General features: G+C 45.2%; 1 protein-coding gene across 1 annotated transcript in view; it reads right to left on the reverse strand.

The window, feature by feature from the left end:
- Positions 1-24,672, reverse strand: part of LOC120027349 (sodium-dependent lysophosphatidylcholine symporter 1-B-like) — a 37,017-nt gene extending 12,345 nt beyond the window's left edge. The window contains exons 1-7 of the mRNA XM_038972265.1: positions 24,433-24,672; positions 16,894-17,019; positions 15,105-15,229; positions 2,613-2,736; positions 2,314-2,392; positions 1,394-1,587; positions 992-1,082 (exon numbers count right to left, since the gene is read on the reverse strand). Of these exons, the coding sequence (XP_038828193.1) occupies positions 992-1,082; positions 1,394-1,587; positions 2,314-2,392; positions 2,613-2,736; positions 15,105-15,229; positions 16,894-17,019; positions 24,433-24,525 (832 nt within the window). The 5' untranslated portion in view covers positions 24,526-24,672. The remainder of the gene's footprint in view (positions 1-991; positions 1,083-1,393; positions 1,588-2,313; positions 2,393-2,612; positions 2,737-15,104; positions 15,230-16,893; positions 17,020-24,432) is intronic.
- Between the last annotated feature and the right edge of the window lie 1,715 nt (positions 24,673-26,387).

Here is a 26,387-nt window from a genome sequence, read left to right on the forward strand (position 1 = left end):
GAACAGTGGGTTAACTGCCTTGTCCAGGGGAACAGTGGGTTAACTGCCTTGTTCAGGGGAACAGTGGGTTAACTGCCTTGTTCAGGGGAACAGTGGCTTAACTGCCTTGTTCAGGGGAACAGTGGGTTAACTGCCTTGTCCAGGGGAACAGTGGGTTAACTGCCTTGTCCAGGGGCAGAACGACAGATTTTTACCTTGTCAGCTCAGGAATTCGATCCAGCAACCTTTCAGTTACTAGCTCTACACTCTAACCGCCAGGCCACCTGCCGCCCCTACACTCTAACCGCCAGGCCACCTGCCGCCCCTACACTCTAACCGCCAGGCCACCTGCCGCCCCTACACTCTAACCGCCAGGCCACCTGCCGCCCCTACACTCTAACCGCCAGGCCACCTGCCGCCCCTACACTCTAACCGCCAGGCCACCTGCCGCCCCTACACTCTAACCGCCAGGCCACCTGCCGCCCCTACACTCTAACCGCCAGGCCACCTGCCGCCCCTACACTCTAACCGCCAGGCCACCTGCCGCCCCTACACTCTAACCGCCAGGCCACCTGCCGCCCCTACACTCTAACCGCCAGGCCACCTGCCGCCCCTACACTCTAACCGCCAGGCCACCTGCCGCCCCTACACTCTAACCGCCAGGCCACCTGCCGCCCCATTTGACCAGTACGTTTCCTAGTAAACCCTCATTAGGTCATCTGTTAGAGCATCAAGCCACCAGGGTCACAGCCCATAGTCATATGAGACAGAAACAGCATACTGCGTCAGCATCACAACACAACTGTAGATCTCAATAAAAATCCACGAGGGAGTGGGCTTGTTTAGAAGACTGGCAGGCCGTTGGGGAATCCCCCCCACCCCCCCCCCACCCACACACACACATCATTATCCAATAGGTACATTGAAATGAATGACCCAAAGTGAACCCATAAGACCACTGAAATAGCAATAGGGATGTGTTGATTTGAGGAGATGGTCATCCTGCCTTTACCTTTCTTCTCCTTGACTCCGAAGAACAGCACCACAGCACAGAGCACGTAGATGGAACAGATGGCACCAGAGGCTATCATGTAAGCTGTTTTCTGTGACAGAGGAGAGAGACAGGTTAGTGGACTATAGTAACTAAAAACACAGGAGAGAGACAGGTTAGTGGACTATAGTAACTAAAAACAGGAGAGAGAGACAGGTTAGTGGACTATAGTAACTAAAAACAGGAGAGAGACAGGTTAGGGGACTATAGTAACCTACTACAGTACGTCTGGTATAACTAACACAGCACAACATACACTAGCTTTATCGTAAAGTCTAAAATGATCTGTATTTGTGAGCTCAGTCATCTTCATGAAGATACAAATATTTAGACGAGAGGTTAGGATACGGTCTATGGGCGTACCGTCTGGTCCAGGGTGATGCCGGGAGAGATGACCGTGGTGTTAACTTCCTGTCCCAGCAGCAGGAAGGAGGAGTTCAGCCCCTCTGTTGTTACATTGTCGCCGGGGGCCAGGATACAGGGGGGGTTGGCCATGCCCACAATCTGACCCTGGACGGCTGTGCCAATCACAGTACCCAGAACCTCCACCGTCATTCCTGATTGGACGAGAGGTCAGAAGCATACAGATGACACAAACCAACCAATGATCATCTTTCCATTTTGTCCAAAGAAAAACCAACCAACGATCCTCTGGGTGGTCCTCTGTAGCTCAGTCGGTGCTTGTAAAAGTCGGTGCTTGTAAAACGCCAAGATGGTGGGTTGGATTCCCGGGACCACCCATACGTAAAATCTTTGCATGGATGGCTAAGTAGCTTTAGATAAAATAGTATTCATGTTTATACTGTGTATTATTGATTAAGTTGTTTGTGTCCTAATATCCAAAATGCATAGACTAACTTACCACCATCGATAATTCAATGTGATACTGTTTGATGTCGATATGAGCAAGGCATATCGTAACAGTTCATCCTAGCTGTTAACACACACACACACGTTCCTGTAGGGACAACTCTCGGACTCAACATACAGAATAGCCTGCAGATGGGGTTTGTCATCGTATTGACACTGGTTAGGCTGGTTAGAGGCTTCCTGTCCCAGAGAATTCACACCCAGCGGGACAACCAATCAACAGTTATCAACACCGCTGTAGTATTATTTATGAACATGATGATATCATTCTTTTTTTAAATAAATGCAATTGATAAATAATGGGATACAGATTTTCCATATCGGTGCCCATCACTACTACCTAGAATGAAGTAATCTATTTGGTCATGTATACTAAGTAGTGAGTTATGTGTCCATGCATAAAGGGGACTTACTGTAAGCAGTGGCAGAGTCCCTCTCCTTCTGGTCTTCACTGATGAACATGGTGAGAGCTGAGTAGGGCACATGGAAACACTAGAGAGCGAGAGACAGAGACAGAGACAGAGACAGAGACAGAGAGCGAGAGAATGTTATGAGACATTAAAATGTATCCTAATTAGTTTTTTTTTTTACTGATTGTACTGGGTTTGTGTTCTATACATCTGGAGCAGCTCTTTTAGGTCTTCTGGTGGATGTGTGTGTGAACTTCCAACCGCTACTCTACCAGTATGGCGTTGTAGACTACAGTACTCACAGTTTGGAGGGTCTGGAAGAGGCAGTAGAAGACCAGGTACCAGATTACCTTCCCATTCTCAATCTCAGGAACATACCAGATGAGGAAGTAGCTGACCACAGCTAAAGGAGTGGAGAACAGGATCCTACAGGGATGGAGAGAGTCAAAGGTCAGTCAGTCTGCGTCTCACATCGTCACAGAGCAGTAGCCAGTGTGTGAAGAGGACAGTCATTTCCTAATGATGAATTAGCTGTAGCCCTCACAGTGCGTTAACAGCATTCTGGGTTAGTAAATGAACCATTACTCAGCATGACATTTCACACTTAGGTCTCTCGAAGGACTCGCTAAAGCCAAGCGAGGATTACAGAGCAACAAAAAAAAAAATCTGCATTCAAAATGTCTGAAACTAAGTGTTGGACGCCTCATTTTTCTGGAAGCAAAAAGCACCTTGATGAGAACGGGTCCATTTCAACAGTCTAGAAGTACGCCACCGCGTCTCCTTCACTAGCACTGATCTGATATAGGCCTAGCTTTAAGGACGGGTCCATTTCAATAGTCTAGAAGTACGTCACCTCGTCCCGTCTCCTTCATTAGAACTGATATAGGCCTAGCTTTAAGAACGGGTCCATTTCAATAGTCTAGAGACACTTCACCTCCACTGATATAGGAGACAAGGACAGACAAGGAGAGGAAGCCATGTCAGACTACTGAACTGCACCTAATTCTGTCTGTTGTTCCCCACTAGTACACAAGGGGGCGGCAGGTAGCCTAGTGGTTAGATTGTGAAGGTTGCTGGATCGAATCCTTGAGCTGACAAGGTAAAAATCTGTCGTTCTCCCCCTGAACAAGGCAGTTAACCCACTGTTCCTAGACCGTCATTGTAAAATAAGAATTTGTTCTTAACTGACTTGCCTCGTTAAAATAAAAAGTTTAAATTAAAATACATTTTTAAAAACGAGGAAGGCAGTCCTACAGGTCCTTGGAAAACGATCAGCTGTCACTCAAATCTGTTCTTCACCACTGGCAGTAAGAGGAATGACATCACTGTAACCGTCATGTGTTATGAAAGGGCTGTGTGAGAAGTGTCAGACAGATGACGGATAGCAACATACCTCCTCTTACTTTCCATGGACACACCCCCTCTACATTCTCCCTCACTTTCCGTCTCATGTCCACACCCACTCAGATACTCCCCTACACAAACCCCCTCTTCTCTCGTGCTATAGACAGATCCTCACAGACACTCCCCCCACGTGCCACACTTTCCCTTGGCACTCTAGACCATGGTGATGTCATCCCTGCGTAAATGCGTCACTCAGGGAGAACGGAGGAATGTCTGTGTGTAACTTCCTGTCCCAGTTATGGACTTCCTGTGGCCTGACCGACACTCTCCAACAAAACGAGAGGGGGGCGTGGTGTGTATGTACCACGCCCCTCTCGTTTTGTTGGAGTGTCGATCAGGCCACAGGAAGTCCATAACTGTGTGGCACGGGGGGGGAAGAGTGTCTGTGAGGATCTGTCTATAGCACGAGAGAAGAGGGGGTTTGTGTAGGGGAGTATCTGAGTGGGTGTGGACATGAGACGGAAAGTGAGGGAGAATGTAGAGGGGGTGTGGCCATGGAAAGTAAGAGGTGGTATGTTGCTATCCTTCATATATATATATATTTCTGTCCATGTGGATCAGCATGAAGGGGAAAATGGAGTTGTTTCCCCGAGCAGGAAACGGCTGCATCATATCCGGTCATTGATTGGCTAAAGAGGATATGGTGGAAGCCACTAGATCTCAAAATCGCACAGACAGGAAATGCCATATGGGAACACAATACGCCATCATGTACAACCTGATCTCTCCCAGTGTTGATGACAACAGTCCGGTCATGACAGTTGTGGCACGGCGGATTAGGACACCCCAAAATAAACCATAACACATTCCTTCAGAAGTAGATTTGTTTGGCTACTTCAGGTTCAGCCTGTTGGAGATGCCCTAAGTGGGTGTATCAAAAGTCCAAACATGTTTCCTCGTCTTGTCGTCTCCTTCGCTTAAATCAGCACTAATAAAAAAATCAAAGAAACTGCTCAGGTGAAAACTTTGTGTTTTCTTTCCTACCGTGTTATTTTAAGTATTACATTGTTTACTGCATTGTTTGGGGGTTAGGGCTTACAAGTGTGCGCATGTGACATTAAAACTTATTTTGGGATGTACTTTCACATCCACAGTAGAGTTGTCTCCTAAAAGCACTGGGCAGGTGGAAGCTACATTTCATAATGGGACCTAGTGGTCACCAAATCAAAATCTAATTTTATTTGTCACATGCGCCAACTACAGCAGGTGTAGTAGACCTTAGTGAAATGCTTACTTACAAGCCCTTAACACTTTTATTTTTCTTAACTGCACTGTTGGTTAAGTAAAACAATAAAACAAATAATTAAAAAGCAGCAGTAAAATAACCAGTGAGCCTATATACAGGGTGTTACGGTACAGAGTCAATGTGGAGGCTATATACAGGGTGTTACGGTACAGAGTCAATGTGGAGGCTATATACAGGGTGTTACGGTACAGAGTCAATGTGGATGCTATATACAGGGTGTTACGGTACAGAGTCAATGTGGAGGCTATATACAGGGGGTACCGGTACAGAGTCAATGTGGATGCTATATACAGGGTGTTACGGTACAGAGTCAATGTGGATGCTATATATAGGGTGTACCGGTACAGAGTCAATGTGGAGGCTATATACAGGGGGTACCGGTACAGAGTCAATGTGGAGGCTATATACAGGGGGTACCAGTACAGAGTCAATGTGGAGGCTATATACAGGGGGTACCAGTACAGAGTCAATGTGGAGGCTATATACAGGTTGTTACGGTACAGAGTCAATGTGGAGGCTATATACAGGGGGTACCGGTACAGAGTCAATGTGGAGGCTATATACAGGGTGTTACGGTACAGAGTCAATGTGGAGGCTATATACAGGGGGTACCGGTACAGAGTCAATGTGGAGGCTATATACAGGGGGTACCGGTACAGAGTCAATGTGGAGGCTATATACAGGGGGTACCAGTACAGAGTCAGTATTTCAGATCAGTACCTGGGAATGGAGAAAATACTCGAGAGAGGAAGGTACTTTAGACAACAGATGCAGCCACCCATAAAGAGTACAGAGCACACCCCACCAACTCATGCGTGTGATGTGATTTGTGGCAGGGGGATTGTTGTGAAAATGATACATGAGAGGGAATGTGTCAGGGTGGTGTGATCTCCGGGACACAGGAGCAGATGGTGGTTTACATTTAGGAAGTGGCGTGACCAACCCACCAGGAATGTACTTTACACAATGCCTCGCCGGGAGCCTGGTTTAGCCTTTCTCCCCGCTCTCTGTGCCACATCAAAGCAACAGTGGGTAAAAAATCTCAGGGGAAACCAACCCAGGAAAGAATGTGTTGTGATAATTACGTTGTTCATATCCCTCGACACTGTGATATATAGGACTAAAAGGCAGAGACAATAAGAAGACACAGTGGCAGAATAAATTCAACCACACCTTTGTTTCATTACAAAACCGTAGAGCAACATTTGTCCTGTGAAGTCTACAAAATATATTGTAACTAACAGTTATATGACCAAGCATGTTAATGTTTCCCACATTTTGTTTAGACTATTAAACGCCTACATTTAGAACCATGGAGCGGTACCACAAGTCGCTCCGTCTCCACTAGTCCAACATCTCAAAATCATCTTTGCTTAGTCTAATACAACGACAACTAAAAAGAAACCAAAAACTATTTTAGTCAAATCAACGTAAACTAAATAGGATGTGGCTGTCGATTGTACTGATTTGTGTGTGTGTGTGTGTGTGTGTGTGTGTGTGTGTAAAAACAACATGTTGACTCACCCTACTTGTTGAGAAACGCCAATGCTATCCTCTTTAAATGCTGCCTAAACAGTCATACACCCTTTTAGTTGTCTTAGGCTACCTGGCTAAAATGCATGCTCGCTAGCCTAACTTCCATTCATGGACAACGTTAGCTAGTTAACATTATACTACTACATATTGAACTTCCATCCTCTCAAGCCAGGGGCACAACAAGTTGGATCAGAATCGCTGTTATAACCATTGGCCAGTACAGATAATTAAGTAAAACCACAAGTCCAAATCCCCTTCTCCATGCATGGCCAATTTAGGAAAGGTCGAATTTAGCTAGCTAGCCAGCCACCAGAGGACAACACAGTGAGATGCAACAATTCAAGTTGTCAATGACATTTGGCTTCTGATGTGATTGGTGTGAAGCCAAAGCCAAGTTGGCTTCCCTTGACACTTTGTTTGGTGGGCCAGGACCATTCACAGCAGAGCTCATTCAGTTTAACTCAACACTGATTGGCTATTCATTTTTTTTTTTTTTATCACAGGAGGCCAAATGGTCACTGGCTTCCCTTGCATTCAATGTCATGAGTGGCAACAATGTCACTCTTTTTGTCCAGACAGCATCAGATATATGCGCTACACATACTGAGACAGAGGGGCGCCGTTTCGTTCACTCCGATGCTATCGCCGGTGACATACATTCAGCCTCTTAGCAAATTGACATATGTAACATAGAAAGATCAATTATTGTGTTATTTTCTTTTTTCCTTGGCATCCACGGATACACGCCACTGCGTCAAAAAATAAAAAATAAAATAAAAAACTCGGCTCTGCCACGTTCCAAAACAAAAAGTCCCCGAACTGTCTGTGGTTTGGACCAGCGTTCGCTGCAGCCAAAGTCCTGTTTAATATCTGCCTATAAAGTGTTTAGTCAACGGACTAAAATAACACTGCATCTTTATTATCCAAATTAAAGACAAAAGTTAATTTATTAATTTCCAGTGTATGAAATTGGATTTTCTGAAGATTGTGAAATTTAGATCATAAAACAAAAAAAATTAAGAGTCAGTTGGGTCATGAGACCATCTGCCAGTTCTGAACAGACTTCACTTTTATACAACTGTGTTCTTTTATGATAACTTTAGCTCCAAACTCTGGTTTACCTGTGACATGGCAGGAGACTCTCAAAAGCAGATAAAAATTCTTTTTTTAAATGTCCAAAAATCGGCCTGAGTGCCCAGCCATACCCCATGTGTCTTCCAAATTAGAGCGACACCAATCTAGGAGGTGGACATTTAAAAAAAAAAAAAAAAAAAAGGCTGGATGCTGTGCCAACTGCAAACCTGACTACCATAGCCTACCCATTTCACAGTAGAACTGAGCCTATAAACCTGACTACCATAGCCTACCCATCTCACAGTAGAACTGAGCCTATAAACCTGACTACCATAACCTACCCATCTCACAGTAGAACTGAGCCTATAAACCTGACTACCATAGCCTACCCATTTCACAGTAGAACTGAGCCTATAAACCTGACTACCATAGCCTACCCATCTCACAGTAGAACTGAGCCTATAAACCTGACTACCATAACCTACCCATCTCACAGTAGAACTGAGCCTATAAACCTGACTACCATAGCCTACCCATCTCACAGTAGAACTGAGCCTATAAACCTGACTACCATAGCCTACCCATCTCACAGTAGAACTGAGCCTATAAACCTGACTACCATAGCCTACCCATCTCACAGTAGAACTGAGCCTATAAACCTGACTACCATATCCTACCCATCTCACAGTAGAACTGAGCCTATAAACCAGAAGCATAGCCTACCCATCTCACAGTAGAACTGAGCCTATAAACCAGAAGCATAGGACCGACACCCAGGAGTCAAATTACTTCCTCCCTCTGCTAAAATAGCCCCCCCGTGACGGGGGGGGGGGGGGGGGGGGTCAGAGTTATACTTATTTAAAGTCTAGTAACTACTAGGAGTTTGCTTAGTAAAACACTTTGTAGCGACATGCTAAATCGTAATAAATAAAAAAAACGGGAAGGAGTTAAACTCATTTGTGAACGAAGCAGAGATAGTGATGATATGAAAACATATGGACTTTTATGACCTGTAATTATGATAGCAGAGCAGATGCTTGGTTACATTCAGGGAGTGGTGTGACCCAACCCACCAGTAATGTGACCCAACCCACCAGTAATGTGACCCAACCCACCAGTAATGTGACCCAACCCACCAGTAATGTGCATAATGCCGGGAGCCTGGTTCAGCCAATCTCTGCACCACATCAAAGCAGCAGTGGTGCGTGGGTAATATCACCGGGGGAAGCCAAGCCAGGAAAATAAAAAAAGCCATATTACAACCGTGTTGTGTTGTGATAATTGTGTCGTTTGCTCTATAATCTGTTAGTTCATATGCCCTTGACACTGTGATATATAGGACTAAAAGGCAGAGACAATAAGAAGACCGTGGCATCAAACACTTGTAGCGACATGCTAATCATAATAAAAGGGAAAAGGTGCAACTCATTTTGAATGAAGCAGAGGATGTTGATGTTTACATACAACTGCCATGTGGGTGAAGACATCCAATGTCTGATCTACAAGAAATTCTTCATACCTATTCTCAGTAACTATTAGTGTACACACACACACACATATATATAATAAAGATTATTGGATCGATTAAATTGCAAAATCCTTTCTATTAAACATAGCTGGCAGGATAAGTGGAAATATGGCTTATAAAAGCTTAAAATAGGTGACCTCAGAAAACCAGACTGGAATTCCTGGTAATGTTGACCGTCAAGATGTTGAAGTAACCGAGTTGTGAAACCTGAGATGCAAAAAAAAAAAACAGTAAAATAGATGTCGTGCTCTTTGACACAGCAGTCGAGGCCTTGGTATTAAAAGCTATTAGGAAATCGTGTATTAAATCTGAACTAAAATGTACGGGCTACTCCTAGAGTAAATACTAGACGCGCTCTGGGAAGCGTCGCTGGGCCTAGTCGTTCAGTCGCAGCTTAGACTGGAACTCTGACTGTGCTCAAGCCTTCAGCTCTTTTCCATGTCTCTTGAACTGCAGTAACACCTTCAGATTCCTCAGCTACGCTTTAAAAATGCTACACAGACGCCTCTTATTGGTCCAGCCCACAACACACCACCAGTTTCAGCCAATCAGAGCTCCCCTACCCTCCCCCCCCTCACAAACACTGAAGCGTAGAGCGCTCTACTCCCCCCCTCCTCCTCCTCCTCCTCCTCCTCCTCCTCTTTCCCTCTTCCTCTTTCCCTCTTCCTCTCAGCCCCACTGAAGCACGGCTCCTCAAGATTGACGTCTGTTCTGAACCAAACCCTCGATTGACTACATTAGTCACTCATCTACCCTCAAAACATTACCCCCCCCTCCTCTCAGTCAAAGTATGAGACCGATCCTCTCAACACCTAGCTAGGGCCTAACCCTTCGGACTGAACTTGAATCTTCCTCCGTTCTACCTCCTTTCCCCTCAGAATACGTTAGAATAAGAACGCCAGAGAAATGAAGGAAACAGATTATCAAGCTGCATCCTGCCCCGACCAGAGTCACTGAATTCCACGGCATCTTCCGTCTACATGACTCGGGTTCCTCGGTGGGTTCAAAACGTCTCGTACAGAACTTCCAGGATCAGGGTTGCCTAACCCTTTGCAAGTGTGCAGTTGTGTCTAAAAAACACTATTTTGCTCAAAATGTGTGTACTTTACTGCATTTATACTATAGGAGGATGTAGTACTCGTGTCCATCTGCCCACCGCCCCCACCTCCTGCACTGATGCAAGTGGACTAGTCAGCATTGGGAAAGCATTCAGTCACCCAGCCACCTCAAACCCCTCCCTATCCATCCATCCAGCTCTCAAGGATCTTCAGGTTCCCTACTTGGACCGTCTCCCAAATGGCACCCAATCCATCCCTCTGGTCAATATGCACTATATAGAACATGGGGTTCGAGTTGGGACTCAGCCTAGGTGGTACGGAGAGACACCTGGTGTTCTGGAACATCCTCTGAAGGGTTCCAGAATCCTACATGACCTACCAGAGGCACTGACAAACTGACACTGTACCTCGGTCACAGAGGGCCTTTGACTGGAATCAGACCTGCCTGCCCGTTAGGGAATGAGGACCTCTCGGTGTAGGCCTGAGTGTACGAGGGAGGGTGGAGTCATCAGTGTGGACTAGTGCAGGAATATAGATGACCCAGTAAGGACACAATCTAAGAACTTCATACAAGTGAATGACTCAGATTTTGGTTCAAATCTCCTATTTATTTTTTAGAATGGAAAGTCACAGAAATGTGAAGTAGTCATGTCATGGTCTACATTCCTGAAGCCCACGATTGAAAAAGTCTATCTGTGACAGTGGGCCTGGTCATCAGATAGAACTGGATAATAATGCCATTTGTAATGACACTGATGCTGGAAAGTTGGGGCAAGGACAGGGAGAGCTGTGATGCTGGGAGGAGGACAAAAGGAAGCCTTGCATGGTCGCCTGGGGGGGGGGGGGGGGGGGGGGGGCTATTCCACCAGGGTCAGTGACCTTGAATAAAAATGGTTTGAAGGCTCAGCTGCACAGAGACCCCCCCCCCCCCCTCGGGGGAAAAAGCACTGTCAGTCCTAATTCCGTAGAGAGGGGTCAAAGAGCAGATGGACAAAACTACACACAGAGTTCCAGAGGGGTAAAGCAGGGACATTTCCCATGATGCAAACATAAGGCAGAAATAGATACACCAATTTTTTTAAACTAAAATCTACTAAATATGATTAATTAATTAATGACTCACTCATGATAGATGGACAGTGTAACAACCAACTCGAGCTGCAGCCCAGTGCCTTCGCAAAGTATTCAGACCCCTTGACTTGTTCCACTTTGTTACGTTACAGCCTTATTCTAAAATGGCTTAAATAAAACATTAATCTACACACCATACCCCATATTGACAAAGCGAAAGAGTTTAGATTTTTTTGCAAAAATAAATAAAAAACCCACTCGGCTACCTGGGGTGACAGGTAGCTTAGTGGTTAGAGCGTTGGGCCAGTAACCCGAAATGTTGCTGTATCGAATCCCCGAGCTGACAAGGTCAAACAAATCTGTCGTTCTGCCCCTAAACAAGGCAGTTAACCCACTGTTCCCCGGTAGGCCGTCATTGTAAACAAGAATTTGTTCTTAACTGACTTGCCTGTTTAAATTAAAAGGTAATATTAAAACAAATGTAAACAAGACCCTTTGCTATGACAGTCGAAATGTAGCTCAGGTGCATCCTGTTTCCATTGATCATCCTTGAGATGTTTCTACAACTTGATTGGACTCCACCTATGGTACATTCAATTGATTGGACATGATTTGGAAAGCCACACATCTGTCTATATAAGGTCCCACAGTTGACAGTGCATGTCAGAGCAAAAACCAAGCAATGCGGCCTAAGGAATTGTCCGTAGAGCTCAGAGACAGGATTATGTCTAAGTACAGATCTGGGGAAGGGTACCAAAACATTTCTGCAGCATTGAAGGTCCCCATAATTCTTAAATGGAAGAAGTTTGGAACCACCAGGACTCTTCCTAGAGCTGGCTGCCCGGCCAAACTGAGCAATCAGGGGAGATGGGCCTTGTTCAGGGAGGTGACCAAGAACCCTGTGGTCACTGACAGAGCTCCAGAGTTCCTCTGTGGAGATGGGAGAACCTTCCAGCAGGACAACCTTCTGGATGAGTTACCACTACTCAGTAAAAAAGGCACATGACAGCCCACTTGGAGTTTGCCAAAAGGCACCTAAAGGACTCTCAGACCATGAGAAACAAGATTATCTGGTCTGATGAAAGCAGGATTAAACTCTTTGGCCTGAAAGCCAAGCGTCACATCTGGAGGAAACCTGGCACCATCCCTACGGTGAAGCATGGTGGTGGCAGCATCATGCTCTGGGGATGTTTTTCAGCGGCAGGGAAAGGGAGACTAGTCAGGATTGAGGGAAAGATGAACGGAGCAAAGTAAAGAGATCCTTGATGAAAACCTGCTCCAGAGCCCTCAGGACCACAGACTCAGGTGAAGGTTCACCTTCCAACAGGACAACGACTCTAAGCACACAGCCAAGACAATGCAGGAGTGGCTTCAGGACAAGTCCTTGAGTGGCCCAGCCAGAGCCCGGACTTGAACCCGATGGAACATCACTGGAGAGACCTGAAAATAGCTGTGTAGCAACCCTCCCTATCCAACTTGACAAAGCTTGAGAAGATCTGCAGAGAAGAAAATGGGAGAAACTCCCCAAATACAGGTGTGCCAAGCTTGTAGCGTCACACCCAAGAAGACTCAAAGCTGTAGTCGCTGTCAAAATGTGCTTCAACAAAGTACTGAGTAAAGGGTCTGAATACTTTAGCAAACATTTCTAAAAACATGTTTTGGATTTGTCATTATGGGGTAGTGTGTGTAGATTGATGAGGATGTTTTATTTTAGAGTGAGGCTGTAACGTAACAAAAATGTGGAGAAAGTCAAGGTCTGAATACTTTCCGAATGCACCGTATATCCCAAAAGAGACGTAAAACTCGGCCCTTTTAAAAAGGTTTAAAGAAAAAGCATAGTGAGACATGTATGAAGGCTGTGTAGATTCACCAAGACCAGGAACTCGGTGGGAACCTCTTCTCTTTATTAACAAAGACTTAAATAAAAGCCTGACTGTTTGAAGAGGTTTTGTTTTTTTGTCTTCATTTTTGCCCTGTAGGAAATGTAGCTTATGTTTCAGAGAATGTTTAAAGATATCTTTTTACAGAAAGTAACATCTTTATAGCCGTGTGTGTGTGTGTATGTGTGTGTAAGTACTCTGAGCGGTAAACAACTGCAGTAACCCTTTCAGAGCCTCAGCTGAAATTTGAATGAAAATGTACTCAAATCGTACCAGGAGGTACACTTGCCCCAAAACACACCATCAGACAGTTACAACACAGGTCATAGTGAATGCATGCTAAGAAATGGCCTAACCCCATCCATTTAGCACACATTCCCTATGGCCTAACCGTATCCAATTAGCACACATTCACTATGGCCTAACTATCCAATTAGCACACATTCCCTATGGTCTAACCCTATCCAATTAGCACACATTCACTATGGCCTAACCCCATCCAATTAGCACACATTCACTATGGTCTAACCCCATCCAATTAGCACACATTCACTATGGTCTAACCCTATCCAATTAGCACACATTCCCTATGGCCTAACCCTATCCAATTAGCACACATTCCCTATGGCCTAACCCTATCCAATTAGCACACATTCCCTATGGCCTAACCCTATCCAATTAGCACACATTCCCTATGGCCTAACCCTATCCAATTAGCACACATTCCCTATGGCCTAACCCTATCCAATTAGCACACATTCCCTATGGCCTAACCCTATCCAATTAGCACACATTCCCTATGGCCTAACCCTATCCAATTAGCACACATTCACTATGGCCTAACCCTATCCAATTAACACACATTCCCTATGGCCTAACCCTATCCAATTAGCACACATTCCCTATGGCCTAACCCTATCCAATTAGCACACATTCCCTATGGCCTAACCCTATCCAATTAGCACACATTCCCTATGGCCTAACCCTATCCAATTAGCACACATTCACTATGGCCTAACCCTATCCAATTAGCACACATTCACTATGGCCTAACCCTATCCAATTAGCACACATTCCCTATGGCCTAACCCTATCCAATTAGCACACATTCCCTATGGCCTAACCCTATCCAATTAGCACACATTCACTATGGCCTAACCCTATCCAATTAGCACACATTCACTATGGCCTAACCCTATCCAATTAGCACACATTCCCTATGGCCTAACCCTATCCAATTAGCACACATTCCCTATGGCCTAACCCTATCCAATTAGCACACATTCCCTATTGCCTAACCCCATACAATTAGCACACATTCACTATGGCCTAACCCTATCCAATTAGCACACATTCCCTATGGCCTAACCCTATATAGTGCACTACTTTTGACCAGGGCCTATAGGGCTCTGTTTTAATGTAGTATGTTGGAATAGAGTGCCATTTGGGACACGTAAGCTTGAAGCACACTTGGCACACCAGTGGGATTTCAAAATGACTGGGGACCAATGGGGGAAATGGCCAACACACAGACATTCCAGCGAGAGCTATTGCTAAACCATTGTTGGTAAACGCAGACTATGACCCTTTTGGCTGTCACCAAGTATTCCTGACACTCCCTTGCACTTACATTTGTTGTTGTTGCTGCATAGAACCTGTGAATAGTAACACTCCAAAAATGAAAATAACACAATTATGTAAGGCAATGTGGATATTTGAAACCGTCAGGTAGCCTGATATCCATCTGCCAATAGAGGTTGCCTTTAGTTACAGCAACAGATGCCACAACCAGGGAATTCTAAACAAAATGGCTGAATTAGTGGGGAAGAACCTAGAGCCCACAGATAGGAGTTACGGCCGCTTTCCTCAGTTCTTTCCTTCATGACTACCATTCAGAGGGATGAATTTCACAACAAAACAGGAAAAGAGAAAACACATGAAGCTCTAAGGCTAAAATGTGACTGATTTGATATCAGAACCAGTAAAATGGGCCGTACCATGGCAGCATTCGTCCGAAGCGTGTCCAGGGAGAGCGCGAGACCATAAAGCCTATGATCGGGTCCGTCACAGCATCCCAGGCCCTCCCCACGAACAGGATTATCGACGCATAGAATGGGTCCAACTTGAGGAGAGGAGAGAGAGAGCAAGGTTAGAGATATGAATGGATGAATGGTTAGAACTAAAAAGGACCAGGCTGGGAGACTTGATGGAAACAGGTCCAACTGACCTGACAGAGGCGGCTCATTTGAAGCATAAAGCGGTCATGTTCAACCTATTGAGTCAGTCCTGTGGGCACCTGAAAGTGTTCCCTCATGCTACAGAATAACAGGAAACCACAAGATTACAAAGGACTATGTCTAGAGAGCCTAAGGAATCCTACCACCTGTTCAAGGAGGTTACACTTAAAACGTGCACTATGCAGAAACCGCTTCACCATTTCCTGGTTGCTAAAATTCGAAAAGTTTACGTCACAAGCAAGTTGAGACTCACTGTACCATCTAAACCGCTGTGAAATATAATTTTCCATAACCAAAAATTTTGTTTAAACTGGTGTACAAAACTTTTTACAAAAGTAAGACTCAAAAAAACAACTTGAGAACAGGAAGCATAGAAATAGTGGACAGAACAGATCGATGACTTCTTAGAGACTTGTTTTCAACATGAATTACTGATCTATAACTCACATTTCTACGTGAATTTAGTCAGGTCTCCCCAAAAAAGTTACATTTTGCAGTTTTAAAACACTAGTGGACGCTGGACGTTGACAAAAGCCAGAGCAGAGAAAGTCGTGACTATAGTGCGAAGAACGATGGCTATGCTGTGTTGCCGAATTGACTCTTCATCAGTGATCTCAGCGGTTGGGGGGAGGGGGGAGTTGGACGCCATCTTGCCCTCAACAACCAGATCAACATTCTACTAACGCGAGAGCGCAGAGTGGAGTCAGTCTGGCCGACTGTTCTCCCCCGGGCCAGACGAGTCAGTCTGGCCGACTGTTCTCCCCCGGGCCAGACGAGTCAGTCTGGCCGACTGTTCTCCCCCGGGCCAGACGAGTCAGTCTGGCCGACTGTTCTCCCCCGGGCCAGACGAGTCAGTCTACTCCCCTCCCTCTGGCTAAGCCTCAGTAAGCTCTTTGATACAGTCAGGTCACAACCCACCACTGAGTTAATAACTTCATCTGAGTCCCAAACGGCACCCTATTCTCTAATAGTGCACTACACCCCGGGCCAGAGGAACCAGCCTACATACTGCAGGTAATCTAGGTGATACAGCACCGTTTCTAAATAAAGAAATGCTAGGAACATATAGGCCAATATAAATAGTTATTTTGTTTTGTTTTAGCCTGAGGGCATCGGACCAAGACGCTTCTATATTCCTGACCATCTGAAAAGACCACGGTATGCTACATTAGTCTTTATGATCTCTGAGGAATTTACACTCAGTTGGGAGTCGAGAACCTGAACACCATTTGAGATAGCAGGACCCATCACTATTCTGCTGGCACTTGCTCTGACAAGTCCTGTCAGATCTGTGAACACTAGGAGGGGGTAGGTCAGTGAAATGGTGATGGGGCCACTGACTGATGTCGGCATCCCAAATGACACCCCATTTCCTATACAGTGCACTACTTCTGACCAGGGCCCTATGGAACCCTATTCCCTATCTAGTGCACTACTTCTGACCAGGGCCCTATGGAACCCTATTCCCTATCTAGTGCACTACTTCTGACCAGGGCCCTATGGCTAGTGCACTGAATAGAGAAAAGGGTGCTACTGACTGAAGACTCACCTGTGCCACATCCAGTAGGTATATCTGGAGGAAGAAGCCCAGCGCACATCCTGTGATCTGATAGGGCGCTCCTCCCACCGCGTAGCACAGCTTGTTGCATATGGACAACCTGTCGTACTGCTCACGCTGGGAAAGACAGGGGGGGAAAAAAGGGGTTCATTCATTAACAACAAGTTGATATGTTTAACAGTTTAGTTTATTAGGATCCACATTAAGGTAGAGGAATGCGCAATGCATGAATGTTACATTAATGAATTCCTTATTAAAAAGTTTCATGCAATAGCTTAGGCCCTGAATGCCAGTCTGTTGCATCAACGGGGTTTGCTACTGGCACCCAGGCTTGCACGGAATGGATTGATGCAATAATGTGTCTGGTAAAATCACTGTTTCACATCAGACACCAACTGAACTTTGTTGCAGTCTGACCTTCAACAGAGTCACAAACCAACAAATAACTAAACAGCTCTATCAGAGAGGGAATTCTAGACAAAGTAGGGATACAATATTGTTACCGCAATATTTTTTTACGATATAATAAAATAATTATTCCAAAACATACGGTATAACATTTCCTATACAGTGCCTTGCAAAGTATTCATTCCCCTTGGTGTTTTCCTATTTTGTTGCATTACAACCTGTCATTTAATTGAATTTATTGAATTTTTGGGGGATTTCATGTAATGGACATAAAATGGTGAAGTGAAATGAAAAAAAAAAACTTGTTTCCCCAAAAAATTTAAGAATAAAAGTGGTGCGTGCATATGTATTCACCCCCTTTGCTATGAAGCCCCTAAATAAGATCTGGTGCAAACAATTACCTTCAGAAGTCACATAATTAGTTAAATAAAGTCCACCTGTGTGCAATCTAAATGTCACATGATCTCATATATATACACACACACACATCTGTTATGAAGCAAGCGGCACCATGAAGACCAAGGAGCTCTCCAAACATGTCAGGGACAAAGTAGTGGAGAAGTACAGATCACAGTTGAGTTATAAAAAAATATCTGAAACTTTGAACATCCCACGGAGCACCATTAAATCCATTACCAAAAAAATTTAAAGAATATGGCACCACAACAAACCTGTCAAGAGAGGGCCACCCACCAAAACTCACAGACCAGGCAAGGAGGGCATTAATCAGAGAGGCAACAAAGAGACCAAAGATAACCCTGAAGGAGCTGCTAAGCTCCACAGTGGAGATTGGAGTATCTGTCCATAGGACCACTAAGCCGTACACTCCACAGAGCTGGGCTTTACGGAAGTGTGGCCAGAAAAAAGCCATTGGTTAAAGATAAAAAAAGGTAAACATTTTTGGTGTTCACCAAAAGGCCTGTGGGAGACTCCCCAAACATATGGAAGAAGTTACTCTGGTCAGATGAGACTAAAATTGAGCTTTTTGGCCATCAAGAAAAACGCTGTCTGGTGCAAACCCAACACATCATCACCCTGAGAACACAATCCCCACAGTGAAGCATGGTGGTGGCAGCATCATGCTGTGGGGATGTTTTTCAAAAGCAGGGACTGGGAAACTGGTCAGAATTGGAGGAATGATGGATGGCGCTAAATACAGGGAAATTCTTGAGGGAAACCTGTTTCAGTCTTCCAGAGATTTGAGACTGGGACGGAGGTTCACCTTCCAGCAGGACAATGACCCTAAGCATAATGCTAAAGCAACACTCGAGTGGATTAAGGGGAAACATTTAAATGTCTTGGAATGTCCTGGTCAAAGCCCAGACCTCAATCCAATTGAGAATCTGTGGGATGACTTAAAGATTGCTGTACACCAGCGGAACCCATCCAACTTGAAGGAGCTGGAGCAGTTTTGCCTTGAAGAATGGGCACAAATCCCAGTGGCTAGATGTGCCAAGCTTATAGAGACATACCCCAAGAGACTTGCAGCTGTAATTGCTGCAAAAGGTGGCTCTACAAAGTATTGACTTTGGGTGGGGGTGAATGGTTATGCATGCATTTTTTTGGGTCTTTTTTCTTGCTTGTTTCACAAAAAAGATGTTGCATCAAAGTGGTAGACATGTTGTGTAAATTAAATGATACAAATGCCCCCCCACAAAAAAATATCAATTTTAACTCCAGGTTGTAAGGCAACAAAATAGGAAAAATGCCAGGGGGGGTGAATACTACTGCAAGCCACTGTATTTCTCTTTATGAAATGGTAAGCCAACATGATTTTAGCACTTATTTCCATGACTGATTAGAAGTGTTTTTTTTATTATGGTTCTCTTGTCCCTCTGCAACACACGAGACCAATTCGCAATTCATATAGAATAGTAATAAATATAGAATTGCAATATATTGCTAAGTATCATGAAAATATTGTATTGTAAGTTCCCTGGCAATTCCCAGCCCTACTACAAAGTGATCCAACTAACTGGACAGTGTGTCAATAACTTGAAACAATTAGTGCAAGGTACATTAACCTATGTAGAAACACACTGGCTAGGAAAAACTCCCTAGAAAATGCAGGAACCTAGGAAGAAACGTAGAGAGGAACCAGGCTTTGAGGGATGGCCAGTCCTCTTCTGGCTGTGCCGGGGGATAATAAGAGTACATGGCCAGATCGTTCTTCAAGATGTTCAAACGTTCATAAATGACCAGAAGGGTCAAATAATAATCACATCAACTTATTTGCAGAGCTAGCCTAAGTATGATTGGATCTACGGTCTCTTTGGCTTCGCATTTAGCAGGCTCTCTTTATAATGGTGATAGGAGACATTCTGCTTAGCAGCCAAATCCAAAACAGTCTCTCTCCCGTCCTCCCTCATCTGTTTTACTCAAGAGTTCTGGTTTCCAGATCAACCATCCAGCTACAGAACACACCCACAGTAACGTGAGGCCCAGGCGCAGGAACAGGGGCTACAGAAGACACCCACAGTAACAGGAGGACCAGTGCTGGGAATCTGGGACAAAGAGGCATTTTGTCATGAGACGGTCCCACGACAGCGTGAGAACAGTGTAACCCAATTATTCTGTCTCTGTCCCCACAGGTTGTAGACTGGAACCTTTCCCTCCTCGATACCAGTCACCCTGTCCGCATCCCAAACGGTATCCTACTTCGCATATATAGTGCACTACTTTCATATCATTTCCCTGGCATGAGTGACCTGACAGACTGCCTCCAGAATGGCACCGTATATCTCTACATCACTATGGAGCCTGGTCAAAAAAATAAACGTCCAGACTGGTTAGTGTGTCTCCTCACAGGGTTGTCACAATCCCCTGGCGAGAACGAGGGCCTTTCTGCACTTCTCTCACAGGGAACTTTGCCAGGATGGCTGGCCAACTTGAAAGGGAGCCCTCAACGTTTGTCAACCAATAGGCAGTCAGGAGCACAGGCACCCACACCCTCCTCCTAAGCCAATGAAAAGGTCTCTCTGTGGCCACCACCCGGGTTTGCGAGGATCCTGATTGGTGGGATCTGAGACGTCACCTCACTCACACATAGGGGGAACATTGGGTACTAAGAACTACAGGGCAAATAAAAGTTTATTTGTGCCCGGGTCCCAAATCAATCCTTATCCTCTGCTAGGCTAAGTGGAGTTGCCAACACATCTAGATTTTCCAGGCAAGTTCACAGGTCATAAAACAAGTTCACAATAAAAAAACTCCTTGAGAATCTGTGTCTATTATTGTTTGTACTTTGGATCTGGTGAGACACACGAGTCACCGTGTGACCATAAACGTCAGATAACTAAGGCTGTTGACGCACCAACATTCTTTCAGTGACAACTTGTTCTGACTGAAATAAAAGGACCCTCTCTTAAGCCTGATGTAGGCTTACCACAGGGACATGAAGGCATCTTTCACAGTGTTGTGGACTGACTCACTGACAATATCTGGCCTAACACTAGTTTTTAATTCATGGTCAAACACCAATGGTATTGTACAAGGTTGAATCTTTGGAAACCAAAACCGTGCCAACCCATGAGATGCATTTCCCAACATAGACTTATTGGGACTACTACCCCACATACATTACCCATATCAAAACTTTTGGGAGTTAGAGCTACAGGATGCAAATTTCTGTTTGAAAAAGCTAGCCTTTGCTTTCCTGACTGACTGCGTGTATTGGTTCCTGACTTCCCTGAAAAGTTGCATATTCAATGCTAGTGCAGTCCGCCACAGGATGTTTTTGTGCTGGTCGAGGGCAGTCAGGTCTGGAGTGAACCAAGGGCTATATCGGTTCTTAGTTATACATTTTTAGAAAGGGGCATGCTTATTTAAGATGGTAAGGAAATTACTTTTAAAGAAAGACCAGGCATCCTCGACTGACGGGATGAGGTCAATATCCTTCCAGGATACCCGGGCCAGGTCGATTAGAAAGGCCTGCTCGCAGAAGTGTTTTAAGGAGCGTTTGACAGTGATGAGGGGTGGCGTTTGACCGCGGACCCATAGCGGATGCAGGCAATGAGGCAGTGATCCTGATTGAAAACAGCAGAGGTGTATTTGGAGGGAAAGTTGGTCAGGATAATATCTATGAGGGTGCCCATATTTACGGATTTAGGGTTGTACCTGGTGGGTTCCTTGATAATTTGTGTGAGTTTGAGGGCATCTAGCTTAGATTGTAAGACTGCCGGGGTGTTAAGCATATCCCAGTTTAGGTCACCTAAAAGAACGAACTCTGAAGATAGATGGGGGTGCAATCAATTCACAAATGGTGTCCAGGGCACAGCTGGGAGCTGAGGGGGGGGGGGGGCGTCTATAACAGGCGGCAACAGTGAGAGACTTATTTCAGGAGAGATTAATTTTTAAAATTAGAAGCTCGAACTGTTTGGGCATAGATCTGGAAAGTATAACAGAACTTTACAAGCTATCTCTGCAGTAGATCGCAACTCCTCGCCCTTTGGCAGTTCTATCTTGACGGAAAATGTTATAGTTGGGGATGGAAATATCAGAATTTTGTGGCCTTCCTGAGCCAGGATTCAGACATGGCAAGGACATCAGGGTTGGCGGAGTGTGCTAAAGCACTGAGTAAAACAAACTTAGGGAGGAGGCTTCTGATGTTAACATGCATGAAACCAAGACTTTTACAGTTACAGAAGTCAACAAATGAGAGCGCCTGGGGACACGCAGGGTCTGGGTTAACAAACCTGTCTATCTGGAATGTGGGCCTACACATTACCCATATCAAACCTGTCTGTCTGGCATGTGGACGTTACACATTACCCATATCAAACCTGTCTGTCTGACATGTGGGCCCAACACATTACCCATATCAAACCTGTCTGTCTGGCATGTGGACGTTACACATTACCCATATCAAACCTGTCTGTCTGACATGTGGGCCCTACACATTACCCATATCAAACCTGTCTGACATGTGGGCCCTACACATTACCCATATCAAACCTGTCTGACATGTGGGCCGGGCCCTACACTTGTAAAGGAGTTAAATGAATGAGAAACTGCAGGACATGGGCACTGCAACATCTAAACCTTTCTGTGCAATCCACCTCTAGAGAAGAGTGTGCAATAACCCAGGGCTAGACCTTAACAATTGGCCCGGGACAAGACAAATAAGTCGGGGTGTTAAGCATCCCGTGTCCTGCAGTTTTACCTTCGTTTTCAGATGTGTGTAGCCTACTCTTGTCGGTGTGATCTCTGGCAGATGGAAGTGTAATAAAATGGTCAACAAGCATCGAAAGCTGGTCCAGGCACCAGGAAAGCTGGTCCAGGCACCAGGAAAGCTGGTCCAGGCAAGCAAGTCAAGGCACCAGGCAAGCAGGTCAAGGCACCAGGCAAGCAGGTCAAGGCACCAGGCAAGCAGGTCAAGGCACCAGGCAAGCAGGTCAAGGCACCAGGCAAGCAGGTCCAGGCACCAGGCAAGCAGGTCCAGGCACCAGGCAAGCAGGTCCAGGCACCAGGCAAGCAGGTCAAGGCACCAGGCAAGCAGGTCAAGGCACCAGGCAAGCAGGTCAAGGCACCAGGCAAGCAGGTCAAGGCACCAGGCAAGCAGGTCAAGGCACCAGGCAAGCAGGTCAAGGCACCAGGCAAGCAGGTCAAGGCACCAGGCAAGCAGGTCCAGGCACCAGGCAAGCAGGTCCAGGCACCAGGCAAGCAGGTCCAGGCACCAGGCAAGCAGGTCCAGGCACCAGGCAAGCAGGTCAAGGCACCAGGCAAGCAGGTCAAGGCACCAGGCAAGCAGGTCAAGGCACCAGGCAAGCAGGTCAAGGCACCAGGCAAGCAGGTCAAGGCACCAGGCAAGCAGGTCAAGGCACCAGGCAAGCAGGTCCAGGCACCAGGCAAGCAGGTCCAGGCACCAGGCAAGCAGGTCCAGGCACCAGGCAAGCAGGTCCAGGCACCAGGCAAGCAGGTCAAGGCACCAGGCAAGCAGGTCCAGGCACCAGGCAAGCAGGTCCAGGCACCAGGCAAGCAGGTCAAGGCACCAGGCAAGCAGGTCAAGGCACCAGGCAAGCAGGTCAAGGCACCAGGCAAGCAGGTCAAGGCACCAGGCAAGCAGGTCAAGGCACCAGGCAAGCAGGTCAAGGCACCAGGCAAGCAGGTCAAGGCACCAGGCAAGCAGGTCCAGGCACCAGGCAAGCAGGTCCAGGCACCAGGCAAGCAGGTCAAGGCACCAGGCAAGCAGGTCAAGGCACCAGGCAAGCAGGTCAAGGCACCAGGCAAGCAGGTCAAGGCACCAGGAAAGCTGGTCAAGGCACCAGGAAAACACCCCATTGGTCCAACACCACCAAACCTTGAACCAGCTGCTAAAAAAGGCAGTATAGGAGGATAAGACAATTCATTCCGAGCTGGAAAGAGGAGTTTAAATCTGCTTGCAGTTTGACTGTAGTTGATAACTTGCACTATTACACAACTATCGGTTAGGCATTTTACTTAACGTTAAGGATCCCAACTTTATATATATTTTTTAACGATTCACACCCCTAGTATACACCAAAATCAAGCATGCATGGAAGCGCTCATTCAAACTTCAGAAAAAATCACAGCTCCAGTCCCGGTGAAATGACACGTAGCCTCGCTGCTATTGTTAGCTACATGGAGCATTACGCTCCTCTGGCACGGCGTAGACTACTCCTATATTTCAAACTCCCAAAAGCCCCATTCCAATTCATTTTTATTGCCTAAACCGCATAGCTATTTCTAATCACTTATATAACCTACGCTATTCTAGGTTTTTCAAAGCAGAAAGTATCCTTAACATAAATAGCTGTAGCAAATAATTTTCAATGAATAAAGGGAAGACAGACCGGGGGTTTGGTGCTCGCCTTGGGAAATGTAATTGAAACGTGATGGCTGCTGTCATCAAAGCCGGTGGAAATAAAACTGACTATAGTTTATCATCAAGAGGTAGCTGGCTAGGCAACTAGGCTAATTGTTTAGGCTGGACGTATAAAAAGTTACAGACATGAGAATGTTGACAAACCGTTCCATCTCTTTGGAATCGCCGTTCAGTCAAAGCCGTCTTCCTCTCCAGTTTAGTTCAGGATGTACATTCATGCATACACATGTGCTGCTAATATTGTTGTTTATAAAACTATACATTAATAATCAACGTACCTTCCCAGCTAATTTGACCACTTCTGGGTTGATCGGTTTATTCGTTAATAAACTATTGTTGGAATATTGGTCGGCGCCTTCTCCTTTTGCCATCACTTTACGGATAAATAACGTTTTGAAAAAACAAATATTATACTTTAATAAAATCAAAACGGCGTTTTAAAACAGAAATCGGTAGTTAAATCGGTTACACCTTGTGAGATCCTTTCAGACTACACAACATGTGAACTGTGACGACTAGGAGTCTGCCATGATGTGGCAGTAGGACCCCGCCCCTTACCGTTCAGTACGATAACCCCGCCCACAAAGCTGGCGAAGACTCAGACCAAGTTTTAATGTGTATTTATCTATTTCACCTTTATTTAACTGGGCAAGTCAGTTAAGAACAAATTCCTATTTACAATGACGACCTACCAAAAGGCCTCTTGCGGGGACGGCGGATGAGATTTAAAAATACATTAAATAAAAATATAGGACAAAACACATCACGATAAGAGATACAACGCAACAAGACAACAACATAGCGTGGTAGCAACACAACATGACAACAACAACATGGTAGCAACAGAAAACATGGCACAAACATAATTGGGCACAGACAACAGCACAATGGGCAAGAAGGTAGAGACAACAATACATCACATGAAGCAGCCACAACTGTCAGTAAGAGTGTCCATGATTGAGTCTTTGAATGAAGAGATTGAGATTAAACTGTCCAGTTTGAGTGTTTGTTGCAGCTCATTCCAGTCGAACTGAAAAGACAGGGACCTTGGGATGTGTGAGCTTTGGGGACCTTTAACAGAATGTGACTGGCAGAATGGGTGTTGTACCTGGAGGATGAGGGCTGCAGTAGATATCTCAGATATCAGAAGTTAAGGAAATTTTATCATACTGTTTATAGATTGTACAACACAGGAGGTTGGTGACACCTTAATTGGGGAGGACAGGCTCGTGCTAATGACTGGACCTGGATTTTTTATTAAATGTAACCTTTATTTAACAAGGCAAGTCAGTTAAGAACAAATTCTTATTTACAATGACGGCCTAGGAACAGTGAGTTAACTGCCTTTTTCAGGAGCAGAACGACAGATTTTTATCTTGTCAGCTCGGGGATTCGATCCTGCAAACTTTCAGTTACTGACCTAACGTTCTAACCACTAGGCTACCTGCCACCCCTAAAATTGGTGGAATGGTATCAAATATATCAAACACATGATTTCCAATGGACATGGACTGAAATGTAATTCCAGTAATTATTTTTGCAATAATGTCAATCGATAATTGTTCGTTTTCCCATTGATTCTGGTAATGTAAAACATGTTTTAAGATATAGTAATTAGGTCATCTCAAAAGATCACTACATACAACTACACACTATGAACCAGAGATACCACGTACCCTGATCTGGCCTAATACACACCAAACTGTAAGCTATACAGCACCGTCGACGATGTTTTCGTGGACATTCCACATCTGCAGTAGAGCCAATAGATGTGAGTTTTATACAGCCTTATGATTATATTTGCAGGTAAACCTTCTATTTGCTAATGGGCAGTGGCAACTGGTTAGGGCAGTGGCAACTGTGAAGGTATGTTCCCTAGCTATGCATATATACACTAGTAAGGCTCCCCGACTGGCGTCTTGCGGTCTCCGGCACTGAATCTCAGTGATAGAAGCATCACTATAGACTCTGGTTATATATTTTTTTAGGTATTTTTCTTAAAACTGCATTGTTGGTTAAGGGCTTGTAAGTAAGCATTTCACTGTAAGGTGAACGAACACCTGTTGTATTCGACGCATGTGACAAATACATTTTTTTGTTTTGTTGATTTAGTTCGATCCCGGGCTGTATCACAATCGGCTGTGATCAGGAGTCCTATAGGGCGTTGCACAATTGTCCCAGCGTCATCCTAGTTAGGAGAGGGTTTGGCCGGGATAGGCCGTCATTGTAAAAT

Source organism: Salvelinus namaycush, chromosome 32, assembly GCF_016432855.1.
Source record: "Salvelinus namaycush isolate Seneca chromosome 32, SaNama_1.0, whole genome shotgun sequence".
Taxonomy (NCBI): domain Eukaryota; kingdom Metazoa; phylum Chordata; class Actinopteri; order Salmoniformes; family Salmonidae; genus Salvelinus; species Salvelinus namaycush.